Raw genomic sequence first — 18,657 nt, forward strand, 5'->3', positions numbered from 1 at the left:
TTCATCGACTTGCTATCCTTCACAAATTGAATTTTCTATTTCGTCTCGATCTTCTTGGGTAGACGAACCAATTTTATGAGTTTTATAATGTTTTTAAAGTGAATTTGTCTCTATTGATCTGATAATAACAAGATTTTTTATGGTGATAAAGTGACAGAGATTTGTAGTAATGCTTAAAATAAACATGACTTACATCTTACAAGTAAAATGTTAAGGCATGCTCTTTTACTTTTGACTTAAAAACATGGTTAAACAGGGCACATTTGTAACATTAAATAGACAAAGACAAGCAAACAGGAAGCGATAAAACAGGAAGAACCTAGAGAAGAAGAAATACTTCCTGCATCTACATGTTTTAATGTATATATGTAAAATAATATAAAGTATTTTTTGACACACTATCAGGGCCGGGTCTAGGCAGGGGCAAGAGGGGGCCTGGCCCCCTCAAATAAATGTTGTGCCCCCTCAAACGTACATGTAAGTAAAAGCACAATGCCCCCTCAAGATTTGTGGCTGCCCCCTCAAGATTTGTGGCTGCCCCCTCATACATGCCTGTCTAGACCCGGCCCTGCACTCTATTATGAAAGAACAGTTCTTACACCATCCATTTGAGCCGCTCCACGTCATACATCGCCGCGATAAAACTCCTCATCTGTCTGCAAGCTGCGTCCAGGCCTGCTCTGTGTGGTGCGAGTGCTGATGGGATTTGTTGCATGTAAATCCTCTGGAAGGTGTGGCTGTGTGTTTCATGAGTGAAGTGTTTTTTTTTAAGTCACGTGACTGTTGCGTCTGTCGTTGGAGGTCTGAATGATGGAGGGGTTTGAAGGGTGAGGCGTGCACGGATGCCGGCTCATCATGTTTCCTGCAGCTTTAAGTAATTACCTCTCCAGTGCGACCACATCTGCGAGCTCAAGATTAACGACAGCCGAGCAGATCTTCTCTAATCTACTTTGTAGTATGTAAAAGGTGCATTACAATCTACATAAAATGTCCATCTTCATCCCCTCATATACTTTCAAGAAACTGCCAGAACTTGAGGATTAACAGTTGGAGCTTTACCGACTCTTGAGGAGAGTCTTTGAGAAAGTTCGCCTCTCGTCGTTCTGCCTCATTAGTCCGACTTGACAGAAGCCGACTGTGGGAAGGAGCCTGCTGGTGACTTCAGCTGCTCTTCTGAACCCTAATGAGGGAAGTTGACTGTGAGATGCCGTTCTCTCGCGCCCCACACTCCAGGAAACCTGTGGCCGTTTGAAGTCGCACTGGTTCGGATCAGGAAGTGGGCCTCAGGTTAAAGGTCGCGTCACCGAACAAACTTCACTTTCATGAAGTCAGGTGTCGGCCATGAGTGAAAGATTTAACGTGTTGTTGATATTTGCAATAAGAAGTTACACACTTTGGGTTTTTCCACAATTCTACTTCGATGAATGTCACGTGAATCGTTTTAAGGCTTCCTACTTAACAACATCCCATGTGAGATACTAAATACGAGGGCTTGAGTGGCCATCTACTTTTTAGAAAGCCAAGAGGCTCCTGACTAAAACAACCTTGGATGTAAACATTTTTAAAGCTGCGTGCTCTTGAAAACATTCAATCAATGAGAAAGTAAGTAAGTAATTTATATTTGTAGAGCACTTTTCCAGACCAGGGTCACAAAGCACTTAAACAATCAAAACAATACTCAATAAAATATATACTTAAAATGTCAAGACAACACAGAGACAAACGGTCTCAGAAAATTAAAAAGCCTGCACAAATAAGGAGTCAGTAGATCATCAAACACAGAGGGAGAGGAAGATCGTTCCAAAGCTTAGGAGCAACAGTCTGGAAGGATTTCTCTCCTCTGGTCCTGAAGTGTGTTCAGGAACCATCAGTAGATTCTGATCCACAGACCTCAGAGCCCGAGCTGGGGTGTAAGGCTGGATCAGATCAGTGATGTAAGGAGGAGTCTGACCATGAATAGATCTGAAAGTAAGAACCAGAATTTAAAAGTTGATCCTGAAAGAAACTGGCAGCCAGTGAAGAGATTTAAGGATCGGAGAAATGTAAGTTCTTCTACTAGAGCAGGTCTGAATTCTTGCTGCAGAGTTTTGTGCAGGCGAGACAGATCCTTCTTGTTAAGACATGAAAACAAACTGTTGCAATAGTCCAGACGAGAAGATACAAACACATGGATTATAAGTTCCAGATCATGCTGTGACAGCATTTTCCCAGAAGTAACAAACTAACATCCAATTAAATTAATTGTTGAACTTCGAGACTTCCTGTGTGTGTTTTTTAATGCTTGTTGATTTGCAATGTTGAACTCTTAAATAAAAATAAGCGCTGCATTAAAAGTGCATTAAGAGAATTCTTTCACCTCTCATTGATATTTGTTAAGGATCTGAATTGTAGTTGTTAGAATGTTCTAGTAAGACATCGGCTTATGGGGTGAGCTGTTACAGCGAAGGATGAAACAAACTTTTATAAAATATTATTATGGAAATATTAAGAAAAAGTAAAAAAAAGGTTTTGCCATCTTGCAGCTGACTTTCATCTCTTCCTGCTCCTCTGGTGGTGTGATGTGAAAGAAATCTAACTTAAAACATGATTTAGTTTTAAAAATATCTTTGTTCTTCTCTGAAACTGTGATCTTTTGAAGTCAGTTAAGTCTTTAAGCTTTTTTTTCTTTTTCAGGATACGTCCTCAGATGGCCAAGGAGAAGATTGAAGGCTGCCACGTGTGCACGCTGGTCACGCCAGGAGAACCCCAGGTGCTGCTGGGAAAAGACAAGGCCTTCACCTACGACTACGTGTTCGACATTGAGTCGGAGCAGCAGAGTATCTACCAGGCCTGCGTGCACAAGCTCATCGAGGGCTGTTTCGATGGCTACAACGCCACCGTGTTCGCTTACGGCCAGGTGATCCAAGTCCTACTGTGAATGTTCCCCGATCATCTGATGAGCTTTTTTATATCCTGGATATATATAAACAGGTTAAGGAATACATTTGTACCACTGTCAGATTAAAACTAAGTAGTATAGTCTGAATAATGGCCTTAATAATAACTGAAATATAAAAGATAAAATATAAAAGGGTCAAATTGGAATGGACACTGAAACGGTTTAGAATAAAATAGTTTTTCAGGGGCAGCATGAATACAGTAAAGACTTTTAAGACTTATTTAAGACCTGGCGTCCTGTACTAGGGGTCATACACTCAAAGAACGTTGGACATACTTGTCCACGTCAACATCCATATGTATCAACAAGGAAAAGGGCATTAAAAAGTTTGGACTTCCCGACATGTTTGTAGGTGGCGTATGTCATTATTTACTGATCAGATGCATGTCAGCCTCACTTGTCATGTTGAGAAGATCACGTCAGAGTTATATTAACAATCAATATTGATCAAAAATTAACACACACACACACACACACACACACACACACACACGCACGCAAGTGTTTATTACATGAGTCGATATTAAATTATTCACAAACTTGTGTTCTGTATTTATTAAGACAACATTGATCGTTTTAAATGGAATTTTGATTTTAATCCACTATTTCACGCTATTCAGAAAAAAATGTAGAGGATTTTTTTTTTAATTATATAAAGAATAAAATGATCAGCGTCTGATCGATTCATGTTTTTCTCTACAAGAGTCACAGACGTTCTTGTGGAGCAACATCACGTTTGATCAAAGCGAAGCTGCAGAAAGAAAGCAGCTGAAGTTTCCCTCATGTGATCACGTGATCAGAGCGATATAAATACACCACCGTCACATGATTTGTTCATTTGTCATTTGTAAACAAAATGCTTTTAATTTATAAATGTGACAAGAGTTGTGCCACAAATTCATATGAAGCTCAGACGATCAGACCATCTTCTTCATCATCATCACTACTCAGCGCTTTAAGTTACAGATTTACCTCTATTTATAAAGTATTTGCGTTAATAATTCTGTAAATCCATGTTAAATTCCTGTTTTCATTTTTTTTCCTGATCCCGCAGAGAAAAATCCTGACTCTGGTTCATTTAAATATGCACATGAGGGTGTGTAAAGGGATTTTTGTGATCATTTCTATGTTAATTGGGATGAACAAAGGAAAGTGCTTGTATTTGTGTCTGAATATTTTCATTGATCTTCACGATTTTCTGGATTTGAGTGTTTGACCGTTTTTAATACAAAATACACAAACTTCTCTGTCCATGAGGCCCTGAATCTTAAACCTTGGCGTCTGCTGTTTTCAGACGGGGTCGGGGAAGACGTACACCATGGGGACAGGCTTCGATGTGAGTCTGAGCCCGCTGGAGCAGGGCATCATACCGAGAGCGGTCCACCAATTATTTGAAGGAATCCAGAGTCGGAAGACGCGAGCCCAAGAGGACGGCACTCTGCCGCCGGAGTTTAAAGTCAGCGCTCAGTTCCTGGAGGTCAGTGTTCATACCTGTGATCGACACCGCTCTATTGATGGTGTGTGTGTGTGTGTGTGTGTGTCGCAGCAGTGATGGTTATCGGTTCACATTAACTCTAACCAGATGGGACAATACCCCCCCCCCCCCTCACCGCCCCCTTTTTTTCCACAAACAGGAAGTGACAACTTGATGACAGATGGGTGCTGAATATGTGCTGATTAATGTTGACGATTACTTTTAGTGACCCCCCCGATCACCAGGGGGTTGAAGACATTCAGGTTTAAAATAAAGGCAGTAAATCATTGAGATAATGTGACTAATCAAGAATCCATTTCCTCCAGAGGCTTCTGGTTTGTTAATATTTTTCAACGGTGAGTCGATGATCTGGTCGTCTTTCAAGATCACTTATAGCTGTGTTAAATCCTCGTTCTCCCTCTGCCTCACTCGCCAAGCTGTCTTTGTTTTCTCTGAGGTCAAAGGTTATCTGAGTTGATTATAAACAGATGGGTGTGTTTTTGTCCAAGGCTGGCAACAGCTGAACCCCCACCTTCTTGTTCTCTTGACCCCCTCATGGCAGTTTGGTAGCTGCTGTTCGACCAAATATTGATGCTTATTACAATTAGTATTGGTTGAATCAAGATGCAGAGTAACGGTCATTTACGTAGAAATGAACCTCCTGACATTCAGCTTTTACATCTGACAAATATTCACCGTCTTAAACCTAAAATGTTAAATGTGCGTTTTGTTCTTCTTCAGCTATATAACGAAGAGATCCTGGATTTGTTCGATGGCACCAGAGATCCCGAGAGCAGGAACAGGAAGTCCGGCATTAAGATCCACGAGGACGGAAGTGGCAGCATCTACACGACTGGGGTCACGTCCAGGCTGGTGCACTCGGAGGACGAGGTAGATCGTTCTGTCTCTTATTTGAATTACACTGTTCTATTGTGATTATTTCAGTGTAAAGGTACAGGAAAGTAAAAAAAATGTTTTTTTATATGCAAGTTAGTTTCATTTAATTGACTTTGGTTGTTAACCAATTGAGATGCTTTAAGGTGGGCCAGGTGTTCCTCTGAACGTTGTGAGCAAACTTTGAATTCTATAGCCCACTCACCTTTGTTCAGAATATTCCCCTATTTCATATTTTCTTCTGTGATTTTAATGTTTGTAACCTTTAAATCTTAAAGCCTATTATTGTGAAGTAAAGTCTGAGGTCATTAGGACAAATATCTTTCCTTTCCTTCTTCCCAAATCCCGGAAAACATTTTCAAGCATTGTCCACTCGACGACTGACGACCGTCTGTTTAAAAAACACAGTCAAATGTTCCATACCTCTAAGAGTTAAAATGACTCATTAAGACTTGATCAAGAAGAGGCTTCTGAACGTGAGAGCAGGTTGAGGGAAGAGATGCAAGCGAGGAGGCTGCAGAGAGATAAGGGATGAAAGTGAGAGGAGAATTTATTTTGAAGCGAAGGTTAATAACAGTCACTCCTCTCTATGCTTTAAATTAAAAAGTTTTAATTGATTGATTGTCTTCTGTCCGTTGTGCTGCAGCTGCTACAGTGTCTGAAGCTCGGCGCTCTCTCTCGCACCACGGCCAGCACCCAGATGAACGCTCAAAGCTCTCGCTCGCACGCCATCTTCACCATTCATCTCTGTCAGATGAGAGTCTGCCAGCAGCCAGAAATGGTGAGAGCACAGGAGAAATAAACGGAAGTGCTAAAGGAAGTGCACTGCCTTCCTGGTTTATAGAGCAGTTACACAGTATTTTTCAATCTTGTGAACGCCAACTTTTTTTTTTACAACTTTCCTTTTTAATCATGATATTCCAGACCAACACACAGGATTCTACTATCTCACTCGGTCCAATCAGAGCCAAGTGTTCTATCCTGTCAAATTTAACTTGTATAACTAAAACATAATTTTGCACCATTTGCATTGATACCTTTGCAAGTTAGTACCGTATTGATTATCAATACTTTTGACAACCATACTGTGTTGCATACATAAATAAAAACTGAACGTAAAAAAAACAAGCACTAAACATGTAAGGAGCCTGATTTGACTCGTATAATCTTTTCATATTGAATTTTCTCTGGTTGACAGTGATTAAAGAGCGAAATACATTTTATAAAACTGTCAATCACCCAGTTGAAGGTGAATTTAGAGTGAAGGAAAGGATTTATATTATAGTACTGCACTGACGTGTGGTTAGAAGTATATGTATAAAGTATAAATACAGGAGGATCATTTCCTGATGGGAAATGCCAAAATAAAAAAATAGTTGTTTCATCTTTATTTAATTCACAGAATGGAACGGGGGAAAAGGGAGAGTTGAATGGTGTCGACCGTTCCATCGCCCAGCCAGAGTACGAGGCCCTGATGGCCAAGTTCCACTTTGTGGACCTCGCCGGCTCAGAGAGACTGAAACGCACCGGAGCTACAGGAGAGCGAGCTCGAGAAGGAATCTCCATCAACTGCGGACTTGTGAGTCAACCCTGGTTAACCTTTTGTATTAAAGTTTCTAAATGTTGTGCGTGTGTGTGTGTGTGTCTGTGTGTGTGTGTGTGTGTGTGTTGTAGCTGGCCCTCGGGAATGTCATCAGTGCTTTGGGGGATCAGTCGAAGAAAGGAGGACACATTCCTTACAGAGACTCCAAACTCACCAGGCTGCTTCAGGACTCACTGGGAGGGAACAGGTACATCATGAGGGACACATTTGCTGCATTAATAATGTTCATTAAACTTCCAACTACTAACCAAGAGTATACCCCACATGTGTGTTTTTTAGAAAATATGGTGGTTTTAGAAAACATGGTTAGATAATATTCATTTTATCAAAATTAAACCTATTTTTTCTCAGACTATAACAACAAAATATCCATTCAGTCAGATTTGATTGTAAAGTAACATGCTAACATCATAAGCAGTCACATTGCTCAAGGGCACTTACACAAATGTGCAGTGGACCTTGAGAGTTCATGGTAAGTTCAAGTGCTCCATGGAAGATTTCACCATTGTTTATTTTAGAGCGTAAACAACTATTTATTTTATGTATGCATCACAGTTTTTCATCTAAAAGGACACTCATGACACAAATAAATCCTGGGTCACAGATGAGGTTTACTGTACATTTGTGCATTGAACTTGCCAGAGATTCAAGACCATGATCACTCAAACCCTCATCTCTCGCTTCAATAACTTCTCCAGCCAGACGGTCATGATCGCCTGTGTCAGTCCTTCCGACCGGGACTTCATGGAGACGTTGAATACTTTGAAGTACGCCAACCGCGCCCGCAACATCAAGAACAAGGTGGTGGTGAACCAGGACAAGACCAGTCAGCAGATCAGCGCCCTGAGAGCCGAGATCGCCCGCCTGCAGCTGGAGCTGATGGAGTACAAGGCTGTGAGTGAGCCGACCACACATGTGGAATCTTTAGCAAAGACTTCTCGCTGGCAATCGGCTCATAAACGCCATATTTCTGGATGAAACTTCAAATATGAAGCTATACATTTTTTGATCTCAATCATCTGGCTTTAGCTTTGTTTGGGGCAGTAATGAGGCGAATACATGTTGTTTCCCAGAAGGCACAGCAGAATTCTCTGTCTGTCATGTGATGGAGGGGTTGCCACGGTAACTATTGGGAAATAAACGTGTGACTAAGACTTGAGTCTACTTCGATGTGATCATAGCGGAGGTGATGTGGAAGTAATAGTGCGTTGTTGCCGGACTGGTGGAGATAACTCTGTCAGCTGTCCATGGGTTAGTTCCTTGTGACGCGTTTCTCTTCCGCAGGGGAAGCGTGTCGCGTGTGAAGACGGGACGGAGGGCTACAGCGACCTGTTCCAGGAGAACGCCATGCTGCAGAGGGAGAACGACACGCAGCGTCACAGGGTGAAAGCCATGCAAGAGACCATCGACCACCTCAACTCTCGAGTGACGCATCTGCTGGCCAATGAAGTCAGCTCCCTGCTGGCCAAATCAAGTACGTCAAGCATTTCAGAGTTCGGATGTGTACAGTGCAACATGCAGGGAACGCCTTGACCAGGCAAAAAAAAAGAAATGCCTTGTTCATATAAAAAATATTATTTTTAAATTCACTTGGCGCTTCTTCAAAAAAAGTCATGAGATTAAGGTGTGACATTTTTTTTTGATAGGGACAGAGTGTGTATGTTTTGGGGTTTCAAGCAAAAACGATCCTTAATTTGTGTTATTATTGCATGACATATCATCCAAGATCCTTTTCTATTCCTATCTGAGCTGAATATTTAAGAAACAATCTAAACAAATGTAATTATTTGATTGAATTTAAATTGTTTGATTTAATATTTCAATATGCTCAAAAGCGGGAAAAAGACAACAAATAAACAAATAATATTTAGAATTAAAATAGCAATAACTTTGTCCATGTCAGAATCAAGTTAAACAAGTCAGATTTTCTCTTTTTTATCTGTGATAATTTCTCCTTCATTAGTCGTTCTGACTGAACCCATTGAAATAAAATGCAGCTCAAGATTTGAACACATCGGGAATAAAATGAGTCGCAACATTAGTAGAAATAGTATTGGGGTTTAAAATGCATTTGGAGAAATTATTTTTTTGTGTACATCTCAGCAACACCATCAACCGCGACACTTGCGGGAAAATGTGTAGAAAATGTGACCTTAAAGAACCTAAACGTTAGAATGTGTCTAAGCAGACTTTCATTTGCAGGTGAAGGCAATGAGGAGATCGGGACTCTCATCCAAAATTACATTCGAGAAGTCGAGGAGCTGAGGTAAGATTTCATCCATGTTGCACCTCACCAGATAATGCAAGGGACAAAACCTCCAAGTATTTTCAAGGGCCAATGATGTCATAATTTCTGGTACACTTGGCACCGCATAATAATAATAATAGGAGTAATAATATATAATAGGAAAATGTTGTCACAACATGATCTGGTGCTTGTAATCCATGCGTTTGTATCTTCTCATTTGGACTATTGTAACAGTCTGTTTTCATGTCTTAACAAGAAGGATCTGTCTCGCCTGCAGTTAATATAAAACTCTGCAGCGAGAATTCTGACCCGCTCTAGTAGAAGAACTCACATTTCTCTGATCCTTAAAACTTTTCACTGGCTGCCAGTTTCTTTCCGGATCAACTTTAAAATTCTGGTTCTTACTTTCAGATCTATTCATGGTCAGACTCCTCCTTACATCAGTGATCTGATCCAGCCTTACAACCCAGCTCGGGCTCTGAGGTCTGTGGATCAGAATCTACTGTTTCTCGCACAAGGTTCAGGACCAGAGGAGAGAAATCCTTCCAGACTTTTGCTCCTAAGCTTTGGAACGATCTTCCTCTCTCTTTGAGAGTTTCTTGAAGGAGTCGACTGACTCCTTCAGACTTTCTTATTCATGCAGGCTTTTCCCTGATTTTCTGGGACTCCTGTGTTTTTCTCGGTCTTCTTTGTATATATAATTCATTAAAAAAATTAAAAATAAAATAAAAAGTTCTTAAGTGTCCATATCACAGTTCAAAGGGAACTCAAAGCGCACCACAAGTCGGGCGAAGAAGAGAAACATGAGGAGACGGGTAGTTACAATTATAATCTGGCACCTGGGACCTCAGAAAACAGGAGAAAATACAAAACAAGTTTTAAAATAAAATGATGAGATGTGACACAATCCTTCTTAAATCTTTACCAGCCCATCACTTGTTGCCTTCACTTTACTGAATGTTTGTCTGCTCCCCCCAAAAGGTCCAAGCTGCTGGAGAGTGAGGCCATGAACGAATCTTTGCGGCGACATGTTGCTCGACTCTCCTCCCGTACTCAGTTCCCGTCGTCCAGTACGAGCCCCGCCCCTGGTCTACCACCCGGCTCCTCGCCCGCATCCTTATCCATGGAGGCCGAGATGACAGACGTGTTGCGTCGAGCCAAACTAGACATTGAGCGACTGAAGAAAAAGGAGAGGAGGCAAAGGAGGATCAGGTAAGATTTCTTCTACTTGATTAGTCTGTTTGTCAACATTTGGTCAAAGCTCCATTGCTAAGTCTTGCTAATACAATCAGGGAGCAGCGTCCGGCTTAAGAAGTGCATCACAGGTCAAGAAGTACTAGAGTCACGAGACGACAGAACAGTTGACCAGGATGACTGGACTTAATGGGATTGGAAGGAATTGGGGGATTTTAAAAGATGTTAAAACCTTAAATGAATCATAATGTTTAGTGGAAAGGAATACGTTTTAAAATGTTTGTTCTCACAGCCCAGAGTTGGAGAAAGGCTTCAAGAAAAGGGTGAAGCTGCACAACCACGAGAACGGACAGAACGGCCAGAACGGAGAGATCGACTCTGACGATAACTACGCAGAGGTGACGTGTGTGAGTGCGCATGTGTGTGTGTGTGTGTGTTGCAATGTGGTGGATTTTGTTTCTGATCCATCGCTTTTAATTTTGGCCGTGCAGGACATCATGTCCCCGCTGCAGGAGGAGAGTGGCTGCGAGGAGGACGAAGAGGAAGAAGGCAGAGAGGAAGAGGAGGAGTTTGAGAGCGATGAAAGCCTGGTGGACTCGGACTCAGACTCTGATGAGAAAGGTCTGTTTCTTTAATTAACTCATCCTCCTTTTTGTTTTTGCCTCTAAATGTATCACGGGTAAGGTACATAAAATAAGCGAATATAAAATGTTTAGACTTTAGACTTCGTTTGAAAACAGCAGTGCTGTGTCTCAAATCGCATACTAGCGTACTCAAAGTTAGTATTTTTAGTGAGTAAGTGCGTCTCAATTCTTAGTATGCGAAATTTAGTGCGCCATGCACACTAAATTGGCGCACTAAAACGCCCACAAAACTGAGTATGGTTCGATGGACACTAACCACCCTAAACGGCTCCATCTTAGTGACGTTTTAAACGGAAGTTACGTCATATATAAATGCATATACAGTATATAGATATACTTACAGGTGCATTTTCCGCAGCAGTAGGAGGACGACACGTCTTCGGTGCTGATACCATCTTAAATATCTCGCGAATATTTCGATTCTCATATTTTTTCTTTATTTCTTTTTCCAAACTTGCAAAATGTGCTGCCAGCAGGTGGCGATAGTGTTCAAACAGTTGGTTGAAACCATCGTTAAATAATAGTAGAAGAAGAAGAAGCTGTCACCTCAATTCCGGTTAGTGTGTAGCAGCAGTGTTTGATTTGAGACGTACTATCTGTGGAGAATTTGCGTACTAGTGAGTATGTACACTATCCTGATGCATACTAACTTCTAGTATACTAAGATAAGTATGCGATTTGAGACACAGCACTGGTCTCATTCATAAAAGTGAGTAAATCTATGCTCAGTTTTGAAATTATACTCAGGTTTTAAAAAACTTTGCGGAAAATGAAGGGATCCTAAAAACATGTGCACGATGATCAATCTATCACTCGTAAATATATTTATCATAGGCCACGAAAAGATCTACTTGAATATTGATGAATGCCAAAAACCCATTATTTTCCCTCTACTGAATGTTTCTGCTCATGTTTAATCAGAGAAACAATGTTTTCTTGTTTACTTAATTCAACATTCTTTGTGAAACAATTAAGTTCTTATATTAAAACCAATAGAAAGGACAGTACAGTAACAAGGCTGTTTTGTTCAGACTGAGGTACAAATAAAGTTCCTGCTGATTTCAGGTGGCACCTTTGTCCTCCAATGACCTTCTCCGTTTTCATTTCCAGCCAACTTCCAGGCCGATTTGGCTGATCTCACCTGCGAAATAGAGATCAAGCAGAAGTTAATAGACGAACTGGAGAACAGCCAAAGGAGACTGCTGATGCTGAAGCTCCAGTACGAGGAGAAGCTGATCCTGCTGCAGAACAAGATCAGGGACACGCAGTTGGAGAGAGACCGAGTGCTGCAAAACCTCAGTGAGTTTTTGTGCCGCCGTTGGACGTGCGTTTGGATGAACATGTTTCTACTTTGGCAGTGTCCATGGAGAACTTCACGGAGGAGAAGGCGAACAGAGTCAAGCAGGAGTACGAGAAGCGGTTGAAGGAGATGAACCGCGACTTGCAGAAGCTTCAAACCGCACAGAAGGAACATGCTCGACTGCTGAAAAACCAGAGCAGATATGAACGAGAGCTGAAGAAGCTGCAGTCCGAGGTCAACGATATGAAAAAAGCCAAGGTGAGGCTCGAAAGGAGAAACGCAAGGAAGCAAGGTCACTAGAATCAGAGATGTGTTCTTCTTCAGGTGACTCTGATGAAGCAGATGAAGGAGGAACAGCAGAGGAGGAGGGTGGTGGAAGCCAAGAGAACCAGAGAAATCGCTCAGCTGAAGAAAGAGCAGCGAAGACAAGAGGTCAGTTATGGTTTTAACACTTCACATTTGTACGAGTGAACTCAGGTTAGAATTCCTGCGATGAGGTGCTCAGATCCTTACGTTTCAGAAAAAAACGCTATAAGTAAGTAGGTAAGTAATATTTATTTATATAGCGCTTTTCGAGACCAGGGTCACAAAGCGCTTAAACAATCAAAACAATACTCAAAAAAGTACATACTTTAAACATCAAGATAATACTGAGAACAACACAGGAGTTCCAGAAAATCAAGGAAAAGCCTGAACAAATAGAAACGTCTTAAGATGAAAGGAGTCAGTAGACTCCATCAAGCGCAAAGAGAGAGGAAGATCGTTCCAAAGCTTAGCCTGAGCCGTGTGCGAGGAACCATCAGTAGATTCTGATCCTCAGAGCCCGAGCTGGGGTGTAAGGCTGGATCAGATCACTGATGTAAGGAGGAGCCTGACCATGAATAGATCTGAAAGTAAGAACCAGAATTTTAAAGTTGATCCTGAAAGAAACTGGAAGCCAGTGAAGAGTTTTAAGGATCGGAGAAATGTGAGTTCTTGATGAAGAACATCTACCCTACCTTTAATGTTGCAGTAGCTGACATGTAGTCATCAATGATTGTCCAAATTGCTTTCTGCAAGCTGTTTTAGAGAAGACTCGTAGTCAAGAACGCCTCGACCCAGACCAAGGTCGCTCTCGAGAACTTTAACGTCGGTTTTGTGCCCCTCAGTACCAAATCAGGGCCCTGGAATCTCAGAAGCGACAGCAGGAGGTGGTTCTGCGCCGGAAGACGCAGGAGGTGACCGCCCTGCGCCGAATGGCCAAACCCATGTCCGACCGCGTGGCCGGACGCGTTGCCCGCTGGAACCAAATGGCTTCAGTGTCGGACTCCGGTGCCGAGCTATCAGCCAGCACCACAGCCAGCAGCTCCGAACCCGAGAACGGAAGAAGCGTCAGCGGTTTAGTGCGACAGTGGAATAACAAGAACGGCAGCTATGGCTACATGGCAGAGAGCGAGGGCAGCATGGACGGGACTCGCGTCATCGGGTGAGATTAGCGATGATGTTCTGCTTGGATTTGGAAAAACATGGAATGCCAAAATAAATGAATGAATTTAGAGATGACTAAATCAACAATAGGATGTGTAGAATATTGTGGAAATGAATAAATAATATTTCAAATAATGTAAATAAAAAATAATTAAAAGATTTTTGTTCCGAAAATGATCTTTTATGCAGCCCTAGATGATGTCGTAGATGGTAACAAAAACAAACGAAGTAAATGACTTAATTAATACAAAGTAATGTATAGTTTCAAAATATATAGTATTGCTGTATAGATGTGTTTCTTTCTTTTATGCTTAAAAAATGCATATTATTGGTTTAATTGTATATGTGCATGCATTTATTAAAGCAAATCTCTCTATCATCCTCATTTTCTGTCTACTTCTTATCATTCAGCAGCAGGAAAAAACTCCAGCGAAAGCCCCCGGGCCTGGGCATCAACACAGCAACCAACAGAAGTAGCTTCTCCAAGTGTGCCCGTCAGAAGTGGCAGGCTCTCGAGCGTCGCATCATGGACATCGTCATGCAGAGAATGACCATATCCAACGTGGAAGCGGACATGGATCGACTCATTAAGGTGCCACAGCTTCCCCCGCTTGAAGAGCTCTTCAGAATTCTTATGTCGGGTTTTTTTTGTGCGAGACAGAAGCGAGAGGAGCTGACAGCCCAGCAGGAGACACTCTCGCATAAACGCGAGGTACTCATGGCAGACGGCGAGGGTCCCGAGGCAGAGGACCGCCTGCTCCTGGAAATAAACGAGGAGATCGAGGTGCTGAATGCCAATATAGATTATATAAACGACAGCTTGTCCGACTGCCAGGCCACTATTGTGCAAATAGAGGAGACGAAGGTAGAACACAAAAACGACAACCAATAAACTATTATGCTTGCACCTCAGGATTAAAAAAATAAATAAAAATTCTCATATTCCTGCAGGATGAGTTGGACTCGGTGGATACGTCAGTGGTTATCAGCTCGTGTTCACTGGCTGAAGCACGCCATCTGCTGGACCACTTCCTGAAAGCATCCATTGACAAGGTCAGAATCTAAATAATATAATAAAAATCAATAATAATAATAAAAAAGAATTCAATTTTAACATATACTGTATATTTGATGAATGCCTCGTTGTTTTTATGTCTATTGTGACCTTGATGTGAAGCTTAGATCATAATTTAAACTGTAAATATCAACACTTGAGTTCAGAACAAAATTTCAGTTTCTTCCACTATACAAATGAAACCCACGCCTACCACTCCACTCACATCGAACATCCTAATAAGTAAAATAAGATGGTTACTATACAAAAATATTCATGTATTCTTACATCGATAAACAGAACAAACACTTTAAACAAACTGTTAAGTTATATAGAGGCTAAATTATTGCCGGTTTAGGGACAAAATAAATTGATAGGAAAAGCTTTTTAAGTTGCCTCAACAAAATACTTTTTCCCCATTTTTAAATAGAGCTTACAGGTCGTTCAGAGAGAGGCACAGATCCGACTGCTGGAGGGCCAACTCAGGCAGACGGACGTGATTGGCTCCTCACAGAATCACATGATCCTTGATGCCTTGAGGGAAAAAGCTGAATATATCCCTGAGCTGCAGGCGCTGATCCATAACGCCCAGCAGGGTGAGTGTCAGTCAAGGCATCACTTGGTGTTTAGATGCCTTTAATCTTAATTTCACCCTTTAAACGTATTTTGCCGCTCAATCATCTTGAGTTGTTTGGCACAGAAGTAAAGTTTTTTATAAATTAATATGCAGCTTGTTTATTTTGAATTATTTAATTCAAATTGTATGAGCAAATGTACACGACTCTCTGCGTTCAACCGAGGAAGCTTGAAATATCCAACTGCCTTTGTACTGAGATGACTCTGCACATAGTCTGCTCCAGATTCAATCCCTGTGTTGGTCTTCTGCTTTCAGAGAACGGTTACGTGAGCACAGACGAGGAGCCGTCTGAGGTCAGCCAAGCTTCAGACTGCAGGTGTCCATTTATGCAATATTCCTCTCTTTGCCTCTAATGTGAAATAGATGAGCTTCAATATTTCATGTTTGCTCTCTACCTCCTCCAGTGTTACTCAAATTAAGGAATCCAGCAGCCATGATGATTTCAAAATGAAGGTAGAGTTTGTTTTTATCATGTGTTTCCTTCCACACTGAGCCCATATTTGACAACAGACTCAATTACACTCAACAAAGAGATACATTTCTACTCTTATTCTGTTCCTTCTTTACAGGGTGTCTACTTTCCTCCAAACATTTTAGATAACATTTTTCTTTGTATTTTATAAGTCAATATTGAAGCAAGCTGATGTGTACAAATATAGAATTTTCTAAAATGTGGCCGTTCAATATATTTTTTTATGTGAGAAGAATGAAAATATATCTCCAACTTTGTTGTTATTGTACAATCAACTTTAGTCATAACTTGTCATCGTGACCAAACTTTAAAATTTCAAACTTCTAGCGAGCTCTTGATGTCAATGGATCTTTTTCCATGGCATTTAAAGCTGCTGGGGAGGTCAGGGGTCAAACCAAGTTATATATTATGTAATAATATGTTTGGTGGAGCAGAGAGGAGAATGAAAGTCAAACTGACCCTTCATGATGGAGAACCACAAAATCCCCGTCCAACACTGGACATTAGTTATAATATAATATAATATAATATATAATATAATATATAACTAATATTTATGTGCAACCTAAACAAGTTCAAATACCCAAATTGTAAAAACTACTATTAATTTGTGAAGTATAATCTTTATTTTAATACATTTTTGTATTCATTAGTTAAATTATATTTGTATTTTTTTTCTATTCTGCTTTTATTATACCTCGATTTCCTCTGCTGGACTAAGATTATATTACCTCAGAATGTGCTATATGTGGAAAACCCACTGGCTAGCGTTGGTAAAGATCACCACTAGGTGGCACTGCAGACCAACTTTTCAAACGATATCACATATTGTTGTCCCTCCAGCTTAATTTCCCTTGCATTCATCAAACAAGTGCTATTGGTTTAAAATTCAGTATTTTTGCTGATGGTTGATATCACTCACTGTTGGGATCAATGTTTCATACAATGTTGTTATTTTCACCAGTTGGAACCTCGTCTATCAGCTCAGATGAAAGCCGTGTCCGCAGAGTGTCTGGGACCCCCGCTAGATCCCACATCCAGCAGCAAACACCAGCACATCACCAAGTCACTGGCCTCACTGACGGACATCCAGGAGGACAGACTGAGTCTGGTGCCGGGGGGCTTCAACTACAGCCTCTCGCCAAGAGAGCCTTTTCAGAAGGAGCGTGCGTTCCGTACCATCAGCCTGCCAGTCAGAGGCCACACCTTGTAAGTCATCAACCTTTAATCTGTGGATGTTAATAATGGAATAACTGGTCAACGATTTAAACCTTAGTTCAGGTTATGTCCCAATGACCTGTGTGGTAGTTAACATTTAGAATTTAGAATTTGAATATTTTTTCTATAGTCGATCAAACAGAAATCTTGTACTCTGGGCTTCCCTAGAGAATGTGGCCGTGTAGGTTGTGATTAAAACTGGTGTTGTTTTCCTTTTTAAATTACTTTATTGCATTTAATATTACATAGTCATAACAAGCATAACAAGGTCATACAACTGTACATATTCAACATGTCCAAAACACACCAAAGAGCCAACAAAAAAAACGTTTACACTTCAGTGAATACATTTCTAAAACACACAGATTTCACACCCAATTCTAAAAAGTTAAAATACTCCGCTGTCTACACTTGTTTCCACTCAAGTCCATTGTCCTTTTGTCTTTTGAGTTTTGTTAAAATGCGTGTTGTTTTCCAGTCCCAGGCAGTCTCGTGGTTATGACACCTCCCCCTTGACCAGAAGGAAGTCTTACGACCGATCGTTCAGGTAAATAAATCTTGATCTTTTGTCTATTGTTCACTTCACATTCCCTCGAGCGTTATTGAAGAAAACGCCTATCACGTTACCACGGTTACACATCTTATGTAAAAGTTCCCAGTGAAATATAGCTTCTGCGTCAATACATCTTGTTCTGAAGTGAAGCGTTTCCTCTTCATCTGCATTCTCAAAACACAATGAGTTCCAACATAGATATTTAGATATTTTCTATTTCAAAATACACACATATTATGCAGGACAAAAACTGAATTTCACAACTCTAGAGCATTTACGAAAAAAATGTGACATGTAAGTAAGTATTTTTTATTTATATAGCGCTTTTCCAGACCAGGGTCACAAAGCGCTTAAACAATCAAAACAATATTCAATAAAGTATATACTTTAAAGGTCAAGATAAAACTGATAACACAACAGGAGTTCCAGAAAAATCAAGGGAAAGCCTGAACAAATTAAAACATCTTAAGATGTTTCTTTAAGTGACGATTCTCGTAAAATATTTTTTAAAATCGGCTCCTATAATGTCAATCGAAAGGCGCAGAGCGTTGAGCGTCACAACGTTACAGGGAGACTCAATGTCACTGTCGTTTCCCACAGTCACTGAACGCACCACCAGAAAATCAAGGAAAAGCCTGAACAAATAGAAACTTCTTATATAATAATAATAATAGTAATATTATAACAATAATAATTACATTTAATCATGTACAATTCAGTTCTTAAACTTACCTGCCAGCCTGTCAATGTGGGACAATCATTAAAACTGGAGAACTTCATGAGGACCCATCATTGTTTAATAGGTCATAAAGTACCACTCTGCCCCCTGCTGACCACTTCCTATAATATACTCCTTTACATGAATGTCTAGACAATATGATGCAGTTGAATAGACCCGTCTCTGAAATAGAAATATGGATGTATGCCATCAGATGTGCAACTTTAGTGGGGGGGTCACACT

General features: G+C 40.7%; 1 protein-coding gene across 5 annotated transcripts in view; it reads left to right on the top strand.

The window, feature by feature from the left end:
* Positions 1-18,657, top strand: part of kif21b (kinesin family member 21B) — a 52,422-nt gene that overhangs the window by 15,776 nt on the left and 17,989 nt on the right. For 3 of the 5 annotated variants that reach the window (XM_087801761.1, XM_087801766.1, XM_087801765.1), the window contains exons 2-25: positions 2,674-2,896; positions 4,233-4,415; positions 5,154-5,303; positions 5,953-6,087; positions 6,709-6,885; positions 6,981-7,096; positions 7,608-7,803; positions 8,194-8,383; positions 9,112-9,175; positions 10,139-10,369; positions 10,644-10,758; positions 10,843-10,972; positions 12,106-12,294; positions 12,354-12,553; positions 12,620-12,727; positions 13,444-13,760; positions 14,174-14,354; positions 14,424-14,627; positions 14,714-14,815; positions 15,247-15,412; positions 15,709-15,769; positions 15,858-15,906; positions 16,890-17,134; positions 17,622-17,690. In XM_087801761.1, the coding sequence (XP_087657887.1) occupies positions 2,674-2,896; positions 4,233-4,415; positions 5,154-5,303; positions 5,953-6,087; positions 6,709-6,885; positions 6,981-7,096; positions 7,608-7,803; positions 8,194-8,383; positions 9,112-9,175; positions 10,139-10,369; positions 10,644-10,758; positions 10,843-10,972; positions 12,106-12,294; positions 12,354-12,553; positions 12,620-12,727; positions 13,444-13,760; positions 14,174-14,354; positions 14,424-14,627; positions 14,714-14,815; positions 15,247-15,412; positions 15,709-15,769; positions 15,858-15,906; positions 16,890-17,134; positions 17,622-17,690 (3,801 nt within the window). The remainder of the gene's footprint in view (positions 1-2,673; positions 2,897-4,232; positions 4,416-5,153; positions 5,304-5,952; positions 6,088-6,708; positions 6,886-6,980; positions 7,097-7,607; positions 7,804-8,193; positions 8,384-9,111; positions 9,176-10,138; positions 10,370-10,643; positions 10,759-10,842; positions 10,973-12,105; positions 12,295-12,353; positions 12,554-12,619; positions 12,728-13,443; positions 13,761-14,173; positions 14,355-14,423; positions 14,628-14,713; positions 14,816-15,246; positions 15,413-15,708; positions 15,770-15,857; positions 15,907-16,889; positions 17,135-17,621; positions 17,691-18,657) is intronic. The other 2 variants (XM_087801762.1, XM_087801763.1) reach the window with 2 other exon arrangements.

This window comes from Callionymus lyra, chromosome 10 (assembly GCF_982586985.1).
Source record: "Callionymus lyra chromosome 10, fCalLyr1.hap1.1, whole genome shotgun sequence".
In the NCBI taxonomy this organism is placed as follows: domain Eukaryota; kingdom Metazoa; phylum Chordata; class Actinopteri; order Syngnathiformes; family Callionymidae; genus Callionymus; species Callionymus lyra.